Genomic DNA, 24716 nt, shown 5'->3' with positions numbered 1-24716 from the left:
TTCCTTCGATGGACATCCTTAAGACGGCAACGTTCTAAACATAACTTTCACCGAACACATTCACCGAACACGTTCAGATGCTCGTTTATTTTGCGATATAAATAGGGAGGTGATTTATCAATGCCATGCGTAGATGACAGTTCTTAAAGGCTTTTATAGCCGTTTATGGACATCCTGAACTATTAATCGGCGACATTATTTGCCATACTTTGTCAATCACATTGTCGTTTTTGGCATCAATGGAAAAAAAGTCATCCCTCAAAACGATATACAGCCTAATACAGGACTGATAATAATAAGTTGGTGATAATGATGACGACGATGATGATGATGATGATGATGATGATGATGAAGAAGAAGAAGAAGAAGAAAAAAGAAGAAAAAGAAGAAGAAAAAGAAGAAGAAGAAGAAGAAGAAGAAGAAGAAGAAGAAGAAGAAGAAGAAGAAGAAAAAGAAGAAGAAGAAGAAGACGGAGGTAGAGGTGGAGGAGGAGGAGGAGGAGGAGAAGGAGAAGGAGAAGGAAGAGAAAATTAAGAAACAGAAAGAGAAGAAAGGGAGAAGAATGAGAGAGATAATGAGAGAAAAATGCGAACAAGAGAGATGAACAGAGGGCCCAGAGGTGAAAAACAAACGAGCTATTAAAAAAGTGACAACATACATGACATACCGACATCATGTGAAACAGTTATTGCTTTAATTCACTAGAATAAATGATAGCTATTTGTTTTTTTCCAAAACGATCGAGACCCCTCCAACGCTGAGGAGAAAAATGTGCGTCTCTCAGGCAACATGAAACCATAACAAACAAAGCACTCGATTTGTCAAAATATCAGTTTACCTCTTTAGAGGGTGCTGTATTAGTCGATTTATATTTTCAACGTTTTTTTCGGGCAGAATGTTCCTCAAAGAAGGCTTAAAAATGAGGGTCGCACAATAACTTTATTAAAGTCCATCAAGTCAACATACAAAAACATGAAACATGATCGGGTGAGATGAATAAAGAAAACATAAACATTGGGATATGTTTGGCAATAACTGTTTGTTCAAGAGTAGTCCCTACCTGTTATAGAACTCTATGTTTGCCATGATCACCAGTTATCATTACCTGAAGTCTAACTTGTGATCCTGGCCGAGGTCATCCCATTTGCCGATAGCCCACAGGACCCACTTTAACAAAAAGTTTCACGAGACAGCAGCCCAAAAGACCGACAAAACAAAGGAATAAATGACAATGCATAAGAAGGTAAGGATATGTAGGGCTCGTGGCTGTCAGTCTCGTGGGCTGTCGGTCAAGTTAATCTTTGGAAAGTTTCGAGAAGGCCTAATTTCGGTCTCGTCCTTGTCTTCCCATGGGCTGACGGTGTAGTTAACACCTCAGAAAAGTTTTCAGAAGGCGAACGGACCGTCACTCCGTCTCCTAGCCTGGTGGTTACTTTGGTTCTTAGGGTACTGAGCACTCTAACAGAAAATGACAAAAGGGTATAGCCGGTGAAAAGACTCGAGATTGGAAGTCATTGGAAAAAAGAAGAAGAAACGATTTTAAAAGGTCACAAGAAAACAGTGATCTAATAAACAATTTGTATATTTCACCAATGCCTGAGGTTCAAGGTCCCTCTAGTAATTTGCCTTTTTAAATAACAGCAGATGATTATATGCCCCCCCCCCTGCGCCCCCCCCCCCCCCCCGGCCGGGCATCAGATTGCCGCTTCTACTAAAGATTTCAACTAGCTGGCTACACCATGCGGTGCCCCATTCAGGAGATCGATGTATACCCCTAAGGGCTCTGAGGCCATGCTGAGCCCCCAATCATCAGATTGATGTATACCTTCCCCCTTCAAGGACTCTCAGGGCATGCTGTGCCCCTAAACAAAAGATTGATGAACGCCCCCAAGGGCTCTGAGGCCACCTAGAGCCCCCAACCATCAGATTGATGTATACCCCCTAAGGGCTCTGAGGCCATGAGAAGCCCCAAACAATCATATTGATGTATCCCCCCCCCTCCAAGGACTCTCAGGCCATACTGTATCCCTTAACAAAAGATTGATGTACGCCCCCAAGGGCTCTGACTCTGAGGCCATCCGGAGCCCCGAACCATCAGATTGATGTACTCTAAGGGCTCTCAGGCTGGAGGGCCTCTGACCAGACATAACATGGCGGCAACGTTATGATACAATGCTTCAATGACGCTCATGGCGCAATCAGCTCATCTATTATGTATACCCTGCGTCGGTGGGACAAAATATGAATCTTCCAAAGTGGTTTCCATTTTATGCTCTCGTAAAATGCCGCGCTTTATTAGCATCAAATCAAGCAAAGGGAGCGTACGATTGCCGGTCCTTTAGAAAATATTTGTTTATCGAGAAAACATGTTAAAGGAAATGATCAGCAATTTTGTGTGTTTTAAGATTTGAATGCAGGCACGTACTCCTCATCGTTAATGTTAAGTTTATCGACCAAGCGGAGTATACGCTGCATGCCTTTACGAAAACAATTAAACTAAGAACGCGTGTACGTTAGGACTTGTGCAGATGCAAATATTTTTTCTTCAAATGGGTTATGCAAATACATAGCTGCATATAATTGTGTTTAATCTATACCAAGCCTTCCATTTCGAAAACGCTGTCCTCCACCCTTAAATGGCAATTTAACACTTTAGTTTGAAGGCCGTGGGCATTTCGTGATACTTCAGTGGAAATAATGCGACAAAATGGATCATAATTACGTTTCGGGTCAGAAATTGATAACGGGATCTTACTTAAGGGGATAACACCTGACTCCACGCCGAGCATTTAATTGTAAAGCTTGTAAAAGTATTAAGAGAAATAAATATATATGATTAAAAGCTACCCTGGGAAAGCTTTATGAAATTGAAAGAAGAAAAAACGTTGGCACTATTGTTGAACGGAAGGATATTATGTATATATATATTATGTCCAAATAGGAGAGCGAGAGAGGGGGAGAGAGAGAGAGAGAGAGACAGAGGGAGAGAGAGAGAGAGAGACAGACAGACATACAGAGAGAGACAGAGAGATACAGAGAGACAGGGAGAGACAGAAAGAGACAGAGGTAGAGGGATAGAAAGAGGCAGAGAGAGGGAGAGAGAGATAGAAAGAGAGAGAGGAGGGAATGATCTCATGTTAGACCCGGAAGGAGCCATTCGTAAAGGATAGAAACAGTTTTTGCTGGGCAACAAAGTCGGTAGACATAGCACAAGGAGGGGGAGAGAGAGAGAGAGAGATATGGGGAGCTTTAAAGATATTGATTATGAACGAAAAAGTAACTAAATTACTAAAGCAATTACCTATAAGTAAGTAAACATTCAACATGTTTTTCTGATAGCTGCATTTCTCAGTCATGTTTTTTTTTCTCGCCATAATCCATGATGCCTCCTGTTTTATTACTTATTTATTAATTTAATTCACGAGGTTATTGATTTTAAAAAAAAATCAATATCCCAGCTAAAAGCTGATACATCTTGAATTTACGAATGAAACTGCAACATAATATACATGCCAATAGTGCATTTGCAATGTCACATAGGTTAATAATAAATCAAAACATTCAATAATGAAACTGATATGATAAAAAAGGAGAAGTAGGAAAAAGAGAAAGAAGAAGAAGAAGAGAAGAAGAAGAAGAAGAAGAAGAAGAAGAAAGAAGAAGAAGAAGAAGAAGAAGAAGAAGAAGAAGAATAGAAAGAATAACGAAATATTGTTTACAGTCAAATGAGAGTTTCATTCAATTTGTCAAATTTTGCAGTAACCGGTTCATAGTTATCTAACTCATTATAGCTCTCCAGACGAGTGTTTTCTTTTCCTTTCTCTACTTTATCTTCATTATGTTTCTTCCCTTTTATTCTAGTATCTTTCCTTGATCCTTATTATTTGCAGAAGTATACGCACACAAAAAGAAAATAACAGTGGAAAAGAAAGACAAGAAACAAATTTGGCCTCCTTCAACATAAGATGAAAAATTCGATAACAATAATGGATTAAAAGGCCATTAAAGGGTCTTTTACAGGAAGGTTGAAGCTTGAGATTAATAAATCAATCGTCAGGTCACCGTTACCCTGGAAGTTAAGATCAGTGATCAATAAATTATAAACTTCTGCTTCTACATATAGGTACGGTATCTGTAAAGGGTCACCACTTAATGGTAATTTAGCCCTTTTTTCGATTTCACTCGACTCATAGATTGGCAATGAACACACATAAAATCAAGTAACAACCCTTCTCTGTTCTTTCTTTACTTTATTTTCTTACAAAAAAACACAACCAGCCTCCTTACCACTAGTGCACGGTGCAACATTATTTTACACGAAGCATGGAGGATAAGGGCTTTTTAATCTCCAGAATATTAACACGGGTACACAGTTACGAGAAGAGACGCAAACTTGGCACGACATTAAAAGTGACTTTTAGTTTAGGGATGGAATTTACGAATTCGCGAAAAAGCGGTTTTCAAAGTCTGGCTGAGGAAGGAAAGAATGATTTTAAAGATGAACAACAGCAAACAATAACTAAACAAAACACAAACAAACAAAAAACCAACCAATCAACAAAACAAACAAACGCACAGAAACACGAAGAAACAAAGAAAGAAAATAATATCGCTGTGATATAAAGAGAACTGTTTCAGTATAGTAACATATATATTTCAAATGCACAATGTTGTAATTGCTTCGTAACGCACGTACGCAGTTGAACTTTGTTTTTGTTTTTGTTTTCATTTCTTTAATTTTTTTCCCTCTCGACTGTTCATTTGGGAGAGGAGCCCTATATATCTTCGGCCATAATCGATGAATCTTGACCCTCATTTCAACTATTCATTCACACCTCCTCATTGGTGGCTGTTACTTTTCGTAATAAATTGAGTGTTGTTTGACAGGTCAGTATGTAATCCACCTCTGTGTTGGGTGATAGATGCTCTACTCGAATCCTTTATTTACTCTATAGATCACACCAGCTTGGGTTATAATCGCCATTCCCTATGTCACCGCTCTCTCTTTATCTCTCTCTCTCTCTCTCCTCTCTATCTCTCTTCCTTCCTCTCTCTCTCTCTCTCTCTCTCTCTCTCTCTCTCTCTCCTCCCACCCCTTTCTCTCATACTTCCTTTTTGCTATCCCCTCCTTTTCCCTCCCTCTTTCAATCATAAGGATGTTACCTCCCAAAATATATATCAGATTTCTTATACTTCCCCCCTCTCTCTCTCTCTCTCTCTCTCTCTCTCTCCCTCTCTCCCCTCTCTCTCTCTCTCTCTCTCTCTCTCTCTCTCTCTCTCTCTCTCTCTCTCTCTCTCCCCCTCTCCTTATATTTGTATATATATTATTTATTATTATATATTTAGCCCGCATATCAATATTAGGTTTCGCATACATGTACCGCTAATTCATCCCTCCTAATTATAAGTGTCATAGATTATTGATTCAAATGATTTTATTTCTTATGCAAAACATAATACAATGAATAACTATATTACAAAAATATGCAATGAAACGACAAATATAATAGAAAAGGCACGAGAAAAGGAAACTAACTAGAAGCAGAACGTGTTGAAGTGTTAGTTCCTCAGATGCTGTTCTACAATATTATTTGCATCGTGCTTTTGCAACATCCGGCTGCGCTCTTCAGCTCTCTCCACCAAGTCATGTTAACATCAACAGTGTCCCGGACTCCCTCATCATCGACAAAATCAACAATTTATTTTATCTATCAACATCATTCATCACCATCCACGTATTCTAGTCATCTTGTTTAATTTGAGCATTCATGGAAAGAGGAAGAGCCTATCGTTTACTTAAAGATGAAGTTGAGTTCTGGTCATGCGATTGCATGGTAAAAGAAACGGTGTGGAATCTACCAGAAAAGGTCGATCATCTAGCATTTAAGAATTTGTGTGTATTGCAAGGTTCTGGAATCATCAAAATGATAAGAAATTTCGCCAAGTCTTGGTAAAGTTACAAACACTGTACACAGAAAGATGTATATGGGACCACACGAACACATGGGGGTAAAAATCCTACCCGGATTTTTACGATGTTACATGACATATTTAGAATATGAAGGCATTCGAAGAGCCATGCTTTTTCAGGGAACATGTCTTATCTGATGTTCTTCCATAATATAACGCTCAAAAATTATTGTTCACCTCTTCCCAGAACTCAACCTTCTCTTTAACACCCTTGATTGATGTATCTAAGCGTGTTCGCATTGCCAATAGATATTATGAAGCATGGAGAAGAAAATAAATATCAAATATTTCCAGACGCGAAACGAAACAGGGAGGGATGACAGTTTAAGCTGCGAGATGGGAGAGAGAGAGAGAGAGAGAGAGAGGGGGGGGGTGAAGAAAGGAGAAGAGAGGGGGGTGAAGGAGCTTTAAGAAGAGTGTGGGAAAGAGTAGGGAAAAGGAGCGCGCGTGAAACAGAGAAACAGAGAGAGAGAGAGAGAGAGAGAGAGAAAGAGAAAGAGAGACAGAGACATAGAGAGAAAGAAAGAGAGAGAGAGAAATAAGGAGAGAGAGAAGAGGGAAGAGGCATGATTGGGGCTTCTCATGTCAATTGCTCAGTTGCAGTTTCGAAACAAACATATTATTATTATTGTACTCATATCATATGGAAAACAATTACTTTTACAAAAACTTTCAAACCATGTAAAACAAAAACATTCTAGAAAACATAATACATTCCGAGTAGGGAAAAACAAGCCTTCATTCCTTTTTTTCAAATAAGTCCAAATAATGAAACAACATGTTTTCGCAAGTCTCCCTATAAAAAAATGCCATAATACTTAAATTGCCTTCATACCAGTGATTAAAATAACCATATTTACTACATTTTTCCTACAATGAAAACAAATAAATTTAGATTTGAAGGCTTTGTACTTAACACCGCTATGCCCAACCATACAAAACAACATGTTTACATAAATGGCTTTTATTGGAAGATTATGGTCATTAAATGCCAGAGAAAGAAAGAAAGCCACACAAACACCCTTATTTAAAAAAAAAAAAAACGAATTATATAAATTCCCAGCTCGTACTGTGACGTCACACTGTGAAAAAAGCGAAAGCCTTCCTACTCCTATTAAACTATTGATTACTCAGAATTAAGAATTTCCAGAATTCTTATTTAAAAGTATGAGGTCCAACGCAAACAACATGTTTGTTGAACATTTCCCGGAAATAATGATGGTACAAACTGTCACCATCTGGATAAAAGCAGTAAATTAAGATAGTGTATACATGTAGGTTCTATTTTGGTGCTTGTAAATGAATAACTGCGTTGTTTTCGTATCATCCTTTGTTTCTCTCTCTCTCTCTCTCTCTCTCTCTCTCTCTCTCTCTCTGCAAAAATAAAGATTACGATAGGATGATCTACCACATCACATCCTATAAATCGGTGGCATCGTTTATTTAAATTTCATCCATCGAGCATGACCGATGCTCCCCCTCCCAATAATTTTTTATCCCTCAATTCAATAGATTGACCAACACTACACCATTCTCAATAAACAACCATTTTCCGCGAACGGGAGTTCTTTCAATCAGCGAATTCATTCTAATCAATTCTGCAAGAAGGTGCCAGAATTCCCCCCCCCCTCTCTCTCTCTCTCTCTCTCTCTCTCTCTCTCTCTGTCTGTCTGTCTGTCTCTCTCTCTCTCTCTCTCTCTCTCTCTCTCTTTGTATATATGTCTGTCTGTCTCTCTGTATTTGAATCTGCTTATGTCCCTTTGTGTGTGCACGCGCGTGCATGTGTGTGTGTGTGTGTGTGTGTCTCTCTCTCTCTCTCTCTCTCTCCATCCCTCTCTCTGTGTCTCCCTCCCCTTTCTTTAAATGTAAAGATAACATGAGCGCCTCGTGGGCAGCACATCAATTTCTGTCTACTCACACACACCCACACACGCACACGCATTCCCCCTCCAACATACGCACACGCACCCCTCCCCACATATGCGCGCACCCACACCCCAAACACCGTCTCTCTCTCTCTCTCACTCTCTGTCTGTCTCTCTGTCTCTGTCTCTCTGCCTCAGTCTCTGCCTCCCTCTCTCTGTCTCCCTGTCTCTCTCTGTCTCTTTGTCTCTCTGTCTCCAGTGCATGACAGTAAACAGAATTTACTTTGATTAATATCGCACTTAACCTATTTGATGCGAGGAAACTGCTTCCGTTTACAACCTCCACGACCGCCATTGATATTTCAAATTATATTGCCTAGTATTGGTTAAGGGCAATCCGTCTATTGTAAGATGATCTGTCTATATAAAAGCCGAAAATAAAAGTAATATAACAGATTTTCGTTTTGCCCCTTCTCTCTCTCTCTCTCTCTCTCTCTCTCTCTCTCTCTCTCTCTCCCTCCCCGTCTCCCCTCTCTTTATCTCTCCCTCTCTCTTTATTTGTTATAGGTTGAGATTTAATGTAGACTTTAATTTTATGAAACTTACATTCATGTATTTTTGTTATGGCGATACAAAATACAAATAAACGATAAGATATAAAAATGAAACAAATCAAAACATTATAACAAAATCAATAATATATCAATGATAATTAAATAAATTGAAAACAAAAAATCTTCTATTAATACATTCTCAATTCGTAGCATTGTCGGTAAGTCGCATAACTGATGTTTTTAGTATGTTTTCTCTTCTTTTCTTTTATTTTGAAATGTTTAACTGAATCTTCTGAAAATTAAGGCATCCCCCTCCCCCCGCCATACACAATGATCTACCTTCATCCCCGCACATGAAGTGACTAAATTTACTGCCATATAGTGAACTCCTCAAAACTTTAAAACTAGAATCCCTTAGTAATAGGCGTCTCGAACTAGCAACTAAATTTGCCAAATCAGTTTTAACCTCTCCTGACCATCGCCATCTCTTGCCACAAAGTAGAAAATCAATCACAGGTCGCAATCTTCGGAACTCTACACACATGACATTATCTCGTATACGAACTCAAAGACGCAAGCTTTCTCCCATTCCTTACTTTATACAACTTTTGAATTCAACTTCTTAGTTATGCCCTCATATGTTCGCCATTGTGAATTTTTAAATGTTAATTAATTATTGCATAATGATTATCTCAAGCATTAGTATTAATGTGATCTCCCAAAGCTGTTTTAATTTGTTTTTAATTTGAATTCCAAGTCCTTTCACTATAGCAATGATCACATTATATATAATTACTTATGGTAATTGTTTGATCTCCCAAAGCTGTTTTAATTTGTTTTTAATTTGAATTCCAAGTCCTTTCACTTTAGCAATGATCACATTATATATAATTATTCATGGTAATTGTATGATCTCCCAAAGCTGTTTTAATTTGTTTTTAATTTTCCAAGTCCTTTCACTATAGCAATGATCGTATTATATATAATTATTTATGGTAATAGTATGATCTCCCAAAGCTGTTTTAATTTGTTTCTAATTTGAATTCCAAGTCCTTTCACTGTAGCAATGATCGTATTATATATAATTATTTATGGTAATTGTATATACTTATTTATTTACTTATTATTATGTACTTATATACTTATTATATTTTGTTTAACTTATTAATGATTTAATTCATCCATGTGTTTTTTTACCTTGTTATATTTTTTGTTATGCATTTTATATTGTTAACTGACTTGTTTAGTCTTCGGACTTTTTAATCAGTACTTGAATAAAACCAAATATCTATCTATCTATCTATCTATACCTTCGCTTGTATGAAATAAACATTTTAGAAATTGGGTTATATTGCTTGCGGGCGTTAAGTGGATATGGGGAGGAGAAATTTATAAAAGGGTGGGAAGAAGATTAGAGAGTTTAATAAAATGTATGCCTTTCACGTTTTATTTTAGTTTGCGATGTAGGCTAAATACTATAATTGCATTAGGGTGGAATTAGTTAGGCAGACAGGGAACACGTGGACTAGAAGCATTCATAATGAATAAGAGGACCGGCGAGATTTGAGGCTCAGGGATGCTTGAGTTTCGTGGTCTAGTGGATACGCTTCAAGACTGTGGATCAAAATGGTCCGCGGTTCGAGTCCCAACGCTGGCTAGTACTTTGGTAAGATATTGTTATAGAGTTGTCACTCTTAATCCAGGTGTACTTAATGCGATCCTATTATAAAGTAACTTTCAGCTCATTATAACATTATGCTATTATTATTCCATTAGTTCAATTTACCCAATATGTATGTAGTCCATATTTATGTGCTGTATCCATACGACATTAATTTAGGTAATTAATGATCATATCTAATCAGATCAAATTAATAGTGGTACTTCGTGAGCACTTTCAACAGAAGGAGACGTTGTGGGCAGACTATTTCACTTTTACACTACTGTGCATCAACTATATACAACTGGGGGAGGGTAAAGTGCCCCTGTGCCCCTGTACCTCCCCCCTCCCCAGATACCCTACCAATATTATGAAATCACTCACCTAGATCAGGATCGTAGTCGCCGATGTATCGGTGAGTCAGGTATCGTACTACCAGAGCTGTAAACGAATAACGAAATAAGAAAATTATAAATAAATACGTCGAGTTGCATACTAAATTTAAAATTAAATTGAATCGTATAGTGTTTGTTTTTATTAGACTTGATTTATACAAACAATGTTATAAAAATTATCAAATATTACATAAAACAAACACAACTATTTTTGTTTTAATTGTTATACAGACAATTATTGTAGAACATAATGTAGTCATGCTGTTTAAAACACACACACACGCGCGAGCCCTATACACGCGAGCCCACACACGCATATTATTAAACACGAATATGAATTTATTAAATTTATTAAGTCATAAATAGTACACCCACAGACTATTATTTTCTATAAAAATGACTCATGTTTTTTTTTGTTATTATGGTTATACACATATATCTCATGAACCAAAAGGGAACATCTATTAAAACACAATTTTAGCAGTATGTCGGTGCTCCAAAAATTTGGGCTATGACCATGCTTCGGTGAAAATTGAGATTTGTGTAGATTTAGTGATATCATATCTAAAACATTGGTAACTCCCTCATCATTTATCCGATTTATTTCAAGTTTTCGCATTTCTCTTTAGCCTTATATTTCTGCCTTCGTACAAATTAACTCATTACCAAGGTTCGATTTCCCTTTACTTAGCAGTCCCAGTCTATAAACACACTTTCCCGTAGGCCTGTATCGAGGTTCTCTTCGCTAGAGCGACCCTATAATTATAATCTCTTATTTGGGGTATAGGGAGAGGATCGAACTTCAAAATTAAGAAATTCGATACGCAACCTGCCCAATTTCCCGCCAGGTAATTGATATCCTGGAGCCGTTCACTTTTCTAAACTCAATAATCGCTTGAAAAGCCAAGAAGCCAAGTTAGTTGGTGCTTCTAAGTTATTAGGTGAATTATTTCGAAAGTTCGAAGTCGTAAAAAAGATTGTACATAGTCAAGGTTTTTCTTTTTCTTTTTTTCGATGTCATGGAAAACGGGGACAAACATTTTGCCATCAAACTATAAACAATACAACTCCCCCCCCCCCCCCCACAGGTAACACAGGTAGGCTCCATGGCTCAGTAATAGTCTCGTACCAAGTCGATGCGCTAATACATTTTGATTAGGCATTTATCCTCATTACCGAGTACCCTGGAGAGGACTTAACGCCGTCGGTTCCCTGGTTGCTTAACCTACAATCCTACCGTTCCTTTAAACTGTATGTTTAGCTACTTTGGAAGTTGATATATGTTTAGCTACTTTGGAAGTTGATATACGGCAGGACAAGCTAGTTTGACCATTCCCCTTTGACTATCAATATGACTGCAATAGTTGATAGGCATCAACCAAAACGAAAAACAGAAATACAGTATGTTTTATTTCCAGGCATCCCCAATGTTCATTAAAGTAATCGGAGTAAGCAAGACGTGGGATCATGAGTACGAACATAGCTCGGACTAATCATTGGTTTTCTAGACCTTTAGAGCTAGATTGATAGAGGATGATGAAAGTGACGATTGGCTGCAGGCTAAAGATATAATAAGAGAACAAAGAAGAAAAAGAAAAAAGAAAGGGTAGAAAAGGAAGATGGATGCGGAGAAGGAGGAGAAGAGGTAGAGGAAGAAGGGGTTGAAGAAGAAGAAGGAGAAGGAAGAGGAAGAGGAGGAGGAGGAGGAGGAAGAGGAGAAGAATGAAGAGAAGAAGCAAAAGATGAAGAGGAGGAAGATATGTAGAGGTGTTTAATGAAAGAACCGACAGACAAATTAAATTTTCACAACAAGCATGACAAGCAAAATGTACACCGATACAATCTTCAGAATTGCATTTTGCCGCTAACGTCGAAAAGAAATCAACAATCTAAAAGACCAACCGGAATCATGTTGGCGTCCCTTGGTAGTAGGAGTTATAGAAAGAAAAACATAGTAATGATAGTCGCAATCAAAGAAAAGTGACTGGAACAAAATGTATTTTAAAACATTTGTAAAAGTAATCCAAGCGAGTTCCCTATGATAAGTTGGTTCATCTCTCTCTCTCTCTCTCTCTCTCTCTCTCTTTCGATTCCTCTCTCTTCCCTCCCCTCCCCTCTCTATCTCTCCCTCGTTGAAGTTCTGTCTGACTTCCCCTTCTCCTTCCCCCACTTTCCCTTTCTTTCTTTCTTTCTTTCATACTTGCTTCCTCTTTCCCACCCCTTCTCTCTTTCTCTAATGATAGGTAAGTATGTTTTTCTTCAATAATACAACTGATGAAATCAAGGCGCGATAGCTCAGTCGATAGCGCAGTGGTCTCGTTATCTGGTGACCCGGGTTCGAAACCAAGTCGATGCGCTAGTGCCCTTTGGTAAGGCATTAATCCTCATTACCAGGTCCCTCGGTGAGGACCTAAATCCGTCGGCCGTCTGGTTGCTTACCAACAAGCATTTATGTTTTCTTAGCAGTCAGGCAAAATATCCGCCACTACTACAACTACAAGACCCGGGAGCCATGGTATTGCGGTAGTTTCATATCTCAAGTAGATGATGTATATCTATGATTATCATGCTAATCTTTTATTTCGTATTTCTGACGAATACTCAATGAATATCAACCGAATCCGTTGCCTTTAAAGGCGTCGTTTAACAATGTTAAATCTGATATGCATGGCCCTACGTGTTATCAGTGTCTGTGATATGGTGTAATATTGAAGCCCTAAAAAATGAGCTTCAAAATGATCATGAAGTGCCTCAAAAAGTAAAAATCTTTGAGTGACTGGTTTTACCATACTCATTTTCCCCAATAGACCGTAGTGTTATGAAAACGCAAAATGAAATCTCGATTTTCAATCATAAATATCTTGATAATCAGACAGACGGTCGGCTTGTAAAAGTCACGGGATTCCTGAATGATATAAAGGTTATATAATTATGATTGCAGCATGAGCTAAATCAAGTATTTTGTTGAAGGATCTGAGACAAAGTTACCGGATCCCTTTAACCCTTCAACATTAAATTGTCAACAATGTGCCTTCCATATCGTGCCATAATTAGTATACACTTCACGAAGGCAATAACACATGATCGGTTTCTAATAAACAGAAGAAAAAAAAAGAAAAAGAAAAGTTATAATGAGGTAATGATACGATCTCTGTTAGGTTTTTTCCGGCGCAAATAAACACGAAGAAATCAGCTCCAGGCCTTTTAATCATTAACCTCCTTTTCAATCAGGAGTAGGAAAAACAATGAGGCCGGGATGTCGTCAACTTGGCGAAACAAAAGGTCATGTTATTCATGAGTTTGAATAGATGATTCACATTAAAAAAAAACTTCGCTACAGTAACTGTAGGAAAAAAACAATGACAAGATTATCGCCAGAGCAATCTTTCAAAAAGGGATGATTATCCCTGCGTCGGAAAACTGATATAAAACGGTCAACGTGTATGGTAAATCAGACTGCAGATCAGTTATCATTGATGTCATCATTTAAATTAATACATCATTATTGATAGCACTTTGTAAATATTCAAACAAATATATAATGATATCAAAAACAATACTACAAGTGTTTTTCATTTCAGGTTTACTCTATTTTAAAATGAAACTCACTGTGACGCTATGCGTTACAAGAAAGATAATGGAACGGACGAGAAGAGGATCGAGTGTGTGTATGTGTGCGTGTGTGTGGGGGCGGTATAATTTTCGCTTCCTATATATTATATACATGTACACCAACATTTTACAGAAAAAAGAATTACACTATTTCCTTCACCCTATGCTATCTCCGTTAAATGTAGCTCAGAGGTGCAGTAGCGTTGTGCGCAATTGCCATTAATTCAAATTTAACGAAACCGCGGTCGCTTTTTCTCCGCGGCAGTTGACCGCGCCATATTTGAACAAGCCTTTACTGGCGCATTCATGCTCTAAATTTTGTGTATATAAGCTCTATTGGCGCAAGGGAATAATGCAATTGAAATGACGCTCCGTGTGCCATGGCCTTAACTGCTTAAGATCTAATTATGTATGTAGATTAAATATTCGTAATGACTTGTTCCTATGTTTGAGATCATTCGATGAAAATGTGGCGCAACTAATCTAATATTATCATGGCTGTATCATTATTTAAATCATTAGACCCTACTGAACGAGATATAATGACGTACAAAGGCAACTATTATGTGCATTTCAGAGCCAAAACCCAAAGCCCATGCAACCCCCCCCCCCTCCCCCTCCCCCTCCCCCCTCCCCCCCCCCCCCCCCCCCCCCCCCCCCTCTTAAAGAAGATAGAAGAAAATAACTGTATGGCAATATCTATACACGCCGGAGTCTAGGACATAGAGAGAAAAAAATGTACATAATTAAGAAAATGAAAACGAATTAATCAAGATAATGGATTCCTATTTAGGTCAAAGGGGAGAGAGAGAGGTACGCCCATTAAACTGATAACGACTAGCTTGCTCGGCGCCGGAAGCTTTCATTTCATTATCTGGGGTAAGAGAATAACCTAAAAAATGGCTTTTCACAAGAAAAGAAGAAAAGAAATACCCTCCATGTCTTTCGGGATATTCTCTGATGTGTTTTTATAAGCATGTGTATTTTAGTAAGACTGATATGATATTTTTGTAATAAACAACTGTCGTTCCTTGTGGCGCTTTATGCTTCTATTTTGAATAATTTTGAAATTTGTTTTTGATTTTTCGATTGATACCTTAGAGCATTGTGATGCCAAGGTTCTCCGATAACAAAGAAACACGATACTTTGTTTGTGACGCAGGGCTAGATGCATTATTGAAAAGCCAACTATTGCATATTAGGCAGATAAGATCGGATAGCGATGAGGATACTACCCCAGTCACATAAGATAGATCAGCGACAAACTGGCAATAGACCGACAAAACAGCTCTATCGATTTTTCATTCATGAGGAGGGGGGGGGGGGGGGTACAAATTGTTCGTCTCTTCAATTTGACGAGTACAATTTATATTTAAACGTGTTCTATATGTGTTTGTCAATATAATTGTGTTAAGTTTACTTGTTTTTGTAACAATTTGCACGGACTCGCTGAAAAGCAGTCTGTTTTGATTGTTATGGTTTTTACCGTGAGTTAATAAATACAATACAATACCATACTTATCATCCCGATTGGCCAATCATGACGATTATTGGGTGGTTTGGAGTCGAGTATTACCTCATTTACAAAGATAAGGCCGACCACAGGGGGCCGTCTTATAAAACGTTACGATTGATCCGAATCAATCGCAAGTCCTCTACAAAATCAATCGCAAGTTTGCATATCTCTTTATGTACATAGTTGCGATTTATATATATCAGAAATAAGTTGCGATTAATAACGACTCTATAAGACGGGGCTCAGACCGACAACCGAATTAACCATTTTTTCGTTACTTTTATACTATTGTATACTGAACTGAATTTTTCAATCTATCAATTATAAACCCTTATTGTACTGTCAACCATGTGTCTTTTTCTTTTTCTTCTCCCTCTTCTTCTTCTTATTTGACTTTATTCTTCTGTGTAATTCTCCTTCTTCTACTCCTCCCCTCCTCGTCTTTCTTCTTCTTCTTCTTCTTCTTCTTCTTCTTCTTCTTCTTCTTCTTCTTCTTCTTCTTCTTCTTTTTATCATAGCACTTTCACTTCTGATTGTTCTTATCATTAATTTTCCTCTTTATCTCCCATTTATTACAATATGTACTATGTTTTTTTCCTCCAGCTTTTAGCTGTTATCTTGGTTTTTCTTATTAATCAAACCTTGTAACTTTAATTCAATGCAATCAAACAAAGTCGGGTTAGTAATATGATTGCAGGGCCCTCGGGGAAAACAGTTTTAGTACCTATAGATTGAATTTTCATTGATGATTGTGAAACTATGACAATTCAATCTATGGATTGAACCTGTTCAAGTATTAAAACTGATGAGACTACACTGGGTAAACGAGACACATTATTACTATCTTTGTTATTATTATTATAAATTAAGACATATTAGGGCACAAAGTCGATCCGGTCGATGTGGAGTCGGATCGGCAGTGTGACCAGGATGTGACCGAGGCACAAGATATTATCAGACCCCCGTCCTATGATGCATTATTACCCGTATCAGACATCTGAGCTGGTCATTTACAAAACCGTATTGCCCTAGTTTTCACTAGCAGTGGGAACGGAGGGGTATATTCTTTGTATTTTCCTTGGTCTCCCTGCGCGTATTGACTTTGCGTGTAGAGACGAGTGAAAATATACCTTGGTATTTTCCACGGTCTCGCATCCTGGCATCGTACCGCGCCGTATTTTGTCATTTTCATTGCGCATCTATTATGCGTACGAGAACCTGAGCACTTTGCGCGCACTCTATTGTGACGTAATAATCACACCAAATGCACACTGTTTGCAGTGTATCGAAAATTGTGTCAAGCACTGGATGCACAGTGCTGGTTTGACAAAGTTTGTTCAGTTCTTGAGATTGTCATGGTGGATTTCTGTATTTGCTCTAGATGTCTAATTTGGATAACAATAAAAATATTGACTGGCTTTACTTTCGGGGTATATCAGAAATATTGACCGCGCTAAGACCATATTGCCCTCGTCTTTCGACTCGGGGCAATATGATCTGAGCTTGGTCAATATTTCTGATATACCCCTCAAGGCCAGTCAATATTATATAATTATACATCGTTCCCAGTGAGACAACTTGCCCTCCTTTTCAGCATCCACACAGGGTTCACTCTGTGTTATAAGTAGGCCAATGCGACCACGTGACGCAATACCCTCCATCAATTCGTACGGATGGGACTACAGATAGCGATCCTTTATTGATTCAGTCATTCATATTTGAATAAGTATGTAATAAATGCACGTTTGAGCTCAAGCAGAACAAATATTCAATGGATGGAGCCAGATTACCCTTAAACATGTTCACCATTATTTTTAATCAATTTACAGTTTCGATTTTTTTTCTTTCCCGCTTTTTTATGTGGTTTATTGAAACAATCAAATACAATCACAATATTTACGAGTAATTATAAAAAGATTACAAAAAAGCAGTACAACGTAATACAATCAAATACAATCACAATAGTTACAAGTAATCATAACAAGATTACAAAAAAGCAGTTCAACGTTGATCATAACCTCACGAAAAGTAAATTATTTTATTAATATCAATATTATCAATGTCAATTCGGTTTATTGAGGCAATGTACCAACGGAAAACAGAGAACATAGCCACTGTAAACAGGTGGCCTTTCTAGACAGGTTCTACAACACTTATTTCTTTCTTGAGGGAGACGAATACATGGCCACTATAGACAGGTGAACTTTATAGAAAGGAGGCCACTAGACAGGTTTGACTGTATTTTTTTTAGGCCTATTCTTTTTGTTATACTAAAAATGGAGCTATGAGACTTTGATGGCGTTTCATTGATCGATTGCACAGGAGTTTGTGTTCTTAAATCTAGACTATAAATAAAAGCAAATGTTTAACTATCTTTGGACGTGTGGGCCACTGTGGGGTTACATACATGTCTGATGCCCGTGGCGCATGAAACGTAGTATTAGACTGACGTATATAGCTAGGACCGCGTCAGTAACTACCGCAGCTATTGATGCGCCAGTTCATCTCATCATCCAAGTCCTCTACACAAATGCGTCAATTGCCTTCTCTTCAACGCGTCTGACCCAATGATGTACATTTAAATGCATACACGTTGTAAAACAATAACCATACAATGTTTAATGTACTCAATCCGCTTGAAATATGATGCCCAAGGCGCATATAGGCCGGGGAGGGACAAATAGATAAACTTTGCCATAGGCTTTTTTTAATTGATGGAAACAATAATTAGCGCAGTGGCTTTATCTCTTGTAATCTGTCGTCACCATTCATGCCAATCTTAAACATTAGAACCCCCCCCCCCCCCCACCCAAACAACAAAGAAACACTAAATATACTGTATGTATAATAATAATAATGATAATCACAAATAAAGAAATACATTTTAATTTTTTTTTTAAAGAATAAAATGATGAGAATAATAATGATAACCATAATGACTGATGTATTTTGAAAACGGCAAAACTTTCCGTATCTCTCTAGAGACATTATGTATGCTCAACGTCAAATCAGTATCAATCTATCATGCATTATTAAACAAAAATATGCCTCCAGAGAAAATTTGCACTATTTGAATTTCGGGTTCGATTTTTCGCTCGGATGCAATTATGGTTATGATGGAATACACCGCTTTGTTACAATCCTTCGCTATCAGAAATGTCATAATTATTCAAACAAAGTGACCAGGCAACTGGAAACGTTAATAAGATTATTCACGTAAAACGAGACGATTAGAGTGTGGATTTACAATTTTTAAAAATCTTGTTTGTTGTAGTACATATTATTCTCACAATAATATGGTATCGTGGCGTGATGAATAGCAAACTCGAGATCGTACACCATCAATAAATATTTTCAGTTTGTGAAAAGTGCAAATAATGTAAATTAAAGTAAAGACCGCTTGATTGTGCTATATACTTATTTGCATTTGTTTAAATCGATCCTTCTGAAAAATAAGATTTGCAATACAAAGACTTAAATTGAATAGAGCAGTTCCATAAAAAAAAATCATTCATTTTAATACTTGATTGCGTTTAACTTGACTTCCAATTAATCGTTTGAGGTAAACCCTTTGCGGGTGTGTGCACTATATTATTAAATATACGTTTTGTATACAATCGTCTTTCATGATCCCGTGTTACTTAAAGACAAGGTTGAATTCTGGGATTTTGATGACTCCAGAACCTTGCAGTACACACCAATACTTATATGCTGGATGATCAACCTTTTTTGATCGATTCCACAATGTTTGTTTCACAATGCAATTGCATGACCAGAACTCAACTTTATCTTTAAAGCTTGAATTTTTAAACGTTTTTGGTTTCTTCTTCAAGTGATATTGTTGGTGAGCTTTCTATTTTTGTATCATCAAGGGTAAAAATGAAACCATATCAGCCAACAATGTCTCACGACTAGGAGTGCTCTTGATATGGTTTAAATGTATTTATATTTCATGATTGTTTACCATTGGAAGGGTCTACAAACAACATTAAAGGTTGCCCATAATGCACAATATACCTACGTGTGTGTTGTATACCTATATCCGAGGTTGATCAAGTGTTCATGCTTTTCCGTATTCTGTGATTTTCTTTTTCATAGTATGCTATAAGTTTACAACGTATCAAACCATTCATTCAGAATAACTTCCACCAGTTTCTTTCATAATGAGATTGCATGAGCAATAACCGACATGCTATTTAGATTTAAACTGATGTGGTCAATGGCTCAGTGGTAGAGCAATGGCCTCGTAAATAGAGCATTCTCCAGGAGGTCCCGGTTTGAAACCACGTCGACGCGTGATAAGGCATTATTTATCTATCGCCAAGTGGCAAGTCCCTTGGAAAGGACTTAAAGTCAGGTCCCCTGGTCATACACAATGTATCAGTCTGGTAAAACAAATAAACCAACAACATAACTCTCTGGAATGCTATATGAGACAAATTAAGCTTAAGAAACGTTGTTATTTCATTTTATTATCAGAAATACTTCTGCACTAACAAAATGTATCGCTTTTCACTCGCATAATTTTTCTCAAGGTTTCGTTTTCTAGTATGAGGTATAGATCATTGATGTTGTGCTTCACGATGACTCTGCGAGTTACGCATTAAGGAAAATTTCCGATACTCATTTGTAGATTTTCAGGATCAAAACCAAAGCGGTAATTTCTTCCAATATCCACATGCTTTTAACCAATTATTATACGTCAGTGAAATTCGTTCATTTTGTACCCGCATCTGGGTCTAACGCTTGTATGCACAGGATCACACAAACTGCCTTTGGCGAATGAACGGATTGATTCAATGTAATATGAAGCTTTTTCCTAAAATGTCAACCATTAATGTTCACCGAAGGAGAATTGTCGTTGATGCCATTCTTGTAAATTGAAGGAACTAGTTAAATAGAGCATTCTCCTAAACGCCTAAAGAACATAATAATTTTCAAAATATCGACCCGCAAAAGGTCCTTTCATGTACAACATGTATAAAGTGAATCTGTAGCTCGAGGATTTGCAACAGGCCGGTTTACTAACACATTCAAGTTGTATGCATACTTTTTAAAGGATTTGGTACCTTTCTCTCAGATTTTGAAACAGAATCCTGGATTTAGCTCATGCTGCAATGATAATTATAAATATTTAGGTCAGTCAGGAACCCCATGACTTTCCAAGTCGATCGCCTGTCTGATGTTAAAGATATTTATGATTGGAAATCGAAATAAAATTTGGCGTTTTCCTAACGGTTTTCATAACGCAAGTCTATTGGGGAAAACGAGTATGGTAAAACTCGAAGATTTTTCAATTTGTTGAGGCACTTCATGATCATTTTGAGGCGCAATTTGTTTAGGGTTTCAATATTACACCATATCAAAGACACTGATAACACGTAGGGCCATGCATCTCATATTTAACATTGTTAAACGATCCCTTTAAACAAAGTTTGTTCTTGACAACCCGAAAGATTGCCCGAGGCGAGCCCGATTTAGCAACAAATAATGTATGCAGACTAGATTCCGAGTAATGTAGTTCATTTATTGTTAAGGGTTAGTGGAATAAATCGTATCTAGGTACTTGGAAAGAAACATCCATACATTATTTTGAACAGTGAGTAAACCGGTCTATATTGGGAATGGTCGAGGTCAAATGAACACATTTCATTCATGACTCAACTTCAGGTAACCATTCTACAAAAAAACGTGGTAGAGTCTAGTGGATAAGTCACCGCCTTGTAGATCAATAGGTACGAGGTTCGATTCCGTGCCATGGCACTAAAACAAAAGGAGACACGGAATAACAAAATATCGGGGAGGGGTGTGATGTTGTACGAACTGACTATATAATAATACGGAATGAGCAATATGAATCTATTAATGATGATGATAATGATGGTGTTTGTAAATAACTCATAGCATTTATTTTGCACCATAAAACTGTTTCTAAAAGAAAACTATACAAGCGCATAGTAACGTTACAGCCATGAGAGTATTATGATATCCGCTACACAAGGACGAAATATTGCTATCATCAACGTGTTTCTCTAAATCATATCGCTGCACCATAACCAATGTGGTTAACCTGAGCCAATTTCCTTCAACCATGTCAAAATTATAATCTACAGCCTTTTGCAACATTAATTCATTAGCATGACACGGTACACTGGCTGTGGGGAGGGGGGGGGGGGAGATTTTAATGACATGCCGCTAAATGAAATGCTAACTCGTTGTGAAATTTGGCGGGGAATTAATTCCTCCGAGGGAAGGACCGTGCCGAGCTTCCAGGGAACACATCACTGGCTTTTCACACCTCTCGGTCTGGCCTCATACCTAACACAGTCATGAAGACATGCCTGAAGCCATGACCCCGTCTTACTAACAGTTGCGATTGAGCCGAATCAATCGCAATCGCAAGTTTGCAGTCACTTATCTATGATGTACATAATTACGATTGATATCAATCGCAAATAAGCTGCGATTAATCGCAACTGTTTATATGAAAGAGACCCAGACCGACAACAGACCTAGCAAACATTATATTATCCTGAATGGCCTAGAAACAGTCGGTTTAAAGTCACCAAACCAATTCCACCCCGACCGATTCCTGATCATTCGAGGCTATATCAATTTATTACTTCTTGTTTATGATTTTTTTTTTCTTCTTGAGACAGAGGTAGTATATATCAACACAAAGTAGATACAAATTACTTCAAGTTGGTGTCTTTGGTGAGACTGAGGTACATGTGTATAAGTGGCGTGTTTCATGAAAATCGAGGCGGGTCAAACTGTCTGCCTTGGTTGGGCTAGGCCATAGCGCGCATATAGGAACGTCAAAAGACGTTCATACATCATCATGTTAGTCACCGGTTTTGCAATTTTACATAGGAAATAAATATATAAAGAGAACCTTAAATTCATTTTGTAAGTTTGTATCTTTGACCCCCCCCCCCCTTTCCCCCTCTCTCTCTCCCTCTCTCTCTCTCTCTCTCTCTCTCTCTCTCTTCTTCTCTCTTTCTCTCTCTCTTTCACCCTCTCTTTCTAAAAAATTGTCATGTAATAAAAACACTTTAAAGAATATTTTCTTGCATAAATAGCACATTTGTATGGACGGGAAAATGAGAAAGACAGAAAGAGAGAGATAGAGATACAGAAAGAGGAAGAAGGGGAGCGGGTAGTTTAAAAGGGTAGTATAAAATACATTGTCCTTTTTTTGGAGGGGAGAAGGGGGCGAGGGGGGGGGGGGCGATGGAAGGGGGGAGTTGTACGAGGTGGATAAAACACAAATGAGCTTGGACACTGATAAGGCAAAAGTGTGTTCTTGTTTACCACACTCTGTACAGAATTGCAGACAAGTACTCGCTAAAACAAATTATATTGAATTCATAGAATTAGTCACACTGGGTTACATTGTCTCCTCAAATCTCCTCGAAAAGAATACAGCCTTGATTCAGCCCTTTATATACATTTGCTAAGGGACGATCGTTTGTTATTATTGTCACTTCAATGCATTCGTCTTTCAATGCAATGTTCAATAGCGGAAATTGGACTGGCAATAAAGCGCCATTCCATAAGAGACCATTAATACAAGAATGGGCATCTTTATTGTCACCCCTCCTCTCTTTCTTTCTTTCTCTCTCTCTCTCTCTCTCTCTCTCTCTCTCTCTCTTTCTCCCTCCCTCTCCCTCCATATCCTCCTCCCCTCTCTCTATATATCTTTATTTATATCTGCATCGCCTTCCCTTCTCTTTCTCTCTCATCCATCTCCATACCCCTCTCCCTCCCCCCCCCCCCCTCTCTCTCTCTCTCTCTCTCTCTATCTATCTCTCTGTCTACGTCACTCTCGTTCGCATCTCATCTCTTTACCCAACTTTTATACTCGCACTGCGTTTAATAAATTCAAATGTATTTTCTTTTTGGCGTCATCTTCATTAATAATATTTTCCAGGAAATTACAGGAAATTGGTCGAGTTGACTGGACTAGAGTCTACGACGCACATATTATTCGATTTTAATAATTGTTTCGTCAGCTATGATTCTCAAAATACTCATGACCGGAAATTACCTACCAATAAACGCCATTCAATGTTTGACAAATAGCATATAAAACAACCATTCGCCTTGCCCTTAAATCGCAAGTGACTTTCCAAACATGATTATACATTCCCATTACACTCATAAGTCAGCAATAATATGTTTAGCAATTGCCAATTTGTGATCGAGGAATATTATTTGAAACTATTTTTTAATGAATTGATTGTGAAAATATGGTTTATTCTTGATAGACAAAGTTGAGATCTCCTCAGACCTTTATTGATCAATATACAGATTAATTGAGGTTTATTTGTAAAGTTCTGCGAAGATTATCTATTCACTTTTAAGAATAAACCATATTGTCACGATCGTTTAAGGAAAAGTGTTAAGAAAATTTCTTCCGAAGTATATGGGCGACCGAATATTGGGGAAACATGTATGTACCTAGGGTTGGGATGGGCACGCTTTGTATAAAATGTGTAGGGGGATGGGGGGGGGGCGGGTGTTCAAAGACAAATTTGAATAGATTCTGTTAAATTTTGACAAGATATTTTTGAGAGTGATAGGTTATTGAAGTTGCGCAAGTGTTTATTATGTATGTTATCTTAAACGTAATAAGTTTCAAAAACGTTGGTATGTTTATTTTATCCATCGAGATATCGCTTGATATGATTGTGTTTTCTTTCTTGTGTTTTCTTTCTATTATGACGTCATGGGATTACGTGACTGGAGGGCATTGAGCTGGTCATTGCACGGAGCATAATGCAATAACAGTTCAATAACAACACTAGCGAAATGAATTATGCATTGATTGAGAGATGAACCTCGAGAAAAAGAAAACATCAACAATGAAGGATGAGGCCAGCATCATTGGCGATGGTTCAAGGGCTTGTTTTCTTGTTTTTGTTTCTCTCTCTCTCTCTCTCTCTCTCTCTCTCCCTCTCCATCCATCCTCTTACTCACTACATTTCTCTCCTATTTATTGTATATGTTTATTTCGTTACGTTCTCCCCCCCCCCCCCCCCCCCCCTCTTTCTCTCTCTCTCTTTTTTTCTCTCTCTCTCTCTCTCTCTCTCTCTCAATCAAAAATGTAAGTCCATGCGTTATCCGCGGACTCTAACATTG

At 37.8% G+C, this 24716-nt stretch overlaps 1 protein-coding gene across 1 annotated transcript in view; it reads right to left on the bottom strand.

Annotated features, from left to right (window-relative positions):
• The window catches only part of LOC575145 (GTP-binding protein Rit1-like), a 35155-nt gene extending 22800 nt beyond the window's left edge, over window positions 1-12355 (bottom strand). Inside the window, exons 1-2 of the mRNA XM_030990535.1 lie at window positions 12343-12355; window positions 10434-10490 (exon numbers count right to left, since the gene is read on the bottom strand). Of these exons, the coding sequence (XP_030846395.1) occupies window positions 10434-10490; window positions 12343-12355 (70 nt within the window). The remainder of the gene's footprint in view (window positions 1-10433; window positions 10491-12342) is intronic.
• Between the last annotated feature and the right edge of the window lie 12361 nt (window positions 12356-24716).

The sequence above is a fragment of the Strongylocentrotus purpuratus genome, unplaced genomic scaffold (assembly GCF_000002235.5).
Source record: "Strongylocentrotus purpuratus isolate Spur 01 unplaced genomic scaffold, Spur_5.0 spur5_contig_844, whole genome shotgun sequence".
Taxonomy (NCBI): Eukaryota; Metazoa; Echinodermata; class Echinoidea; order Camarodonta; family Strongylocentrotidae; genus Strongylocentrotus; species Strongylocentrotus purpuratus.
Note: the sequence above shows the minus strand (reverse complement) of the source record. Positions and strands in the feature narration are given on the sequence as shown.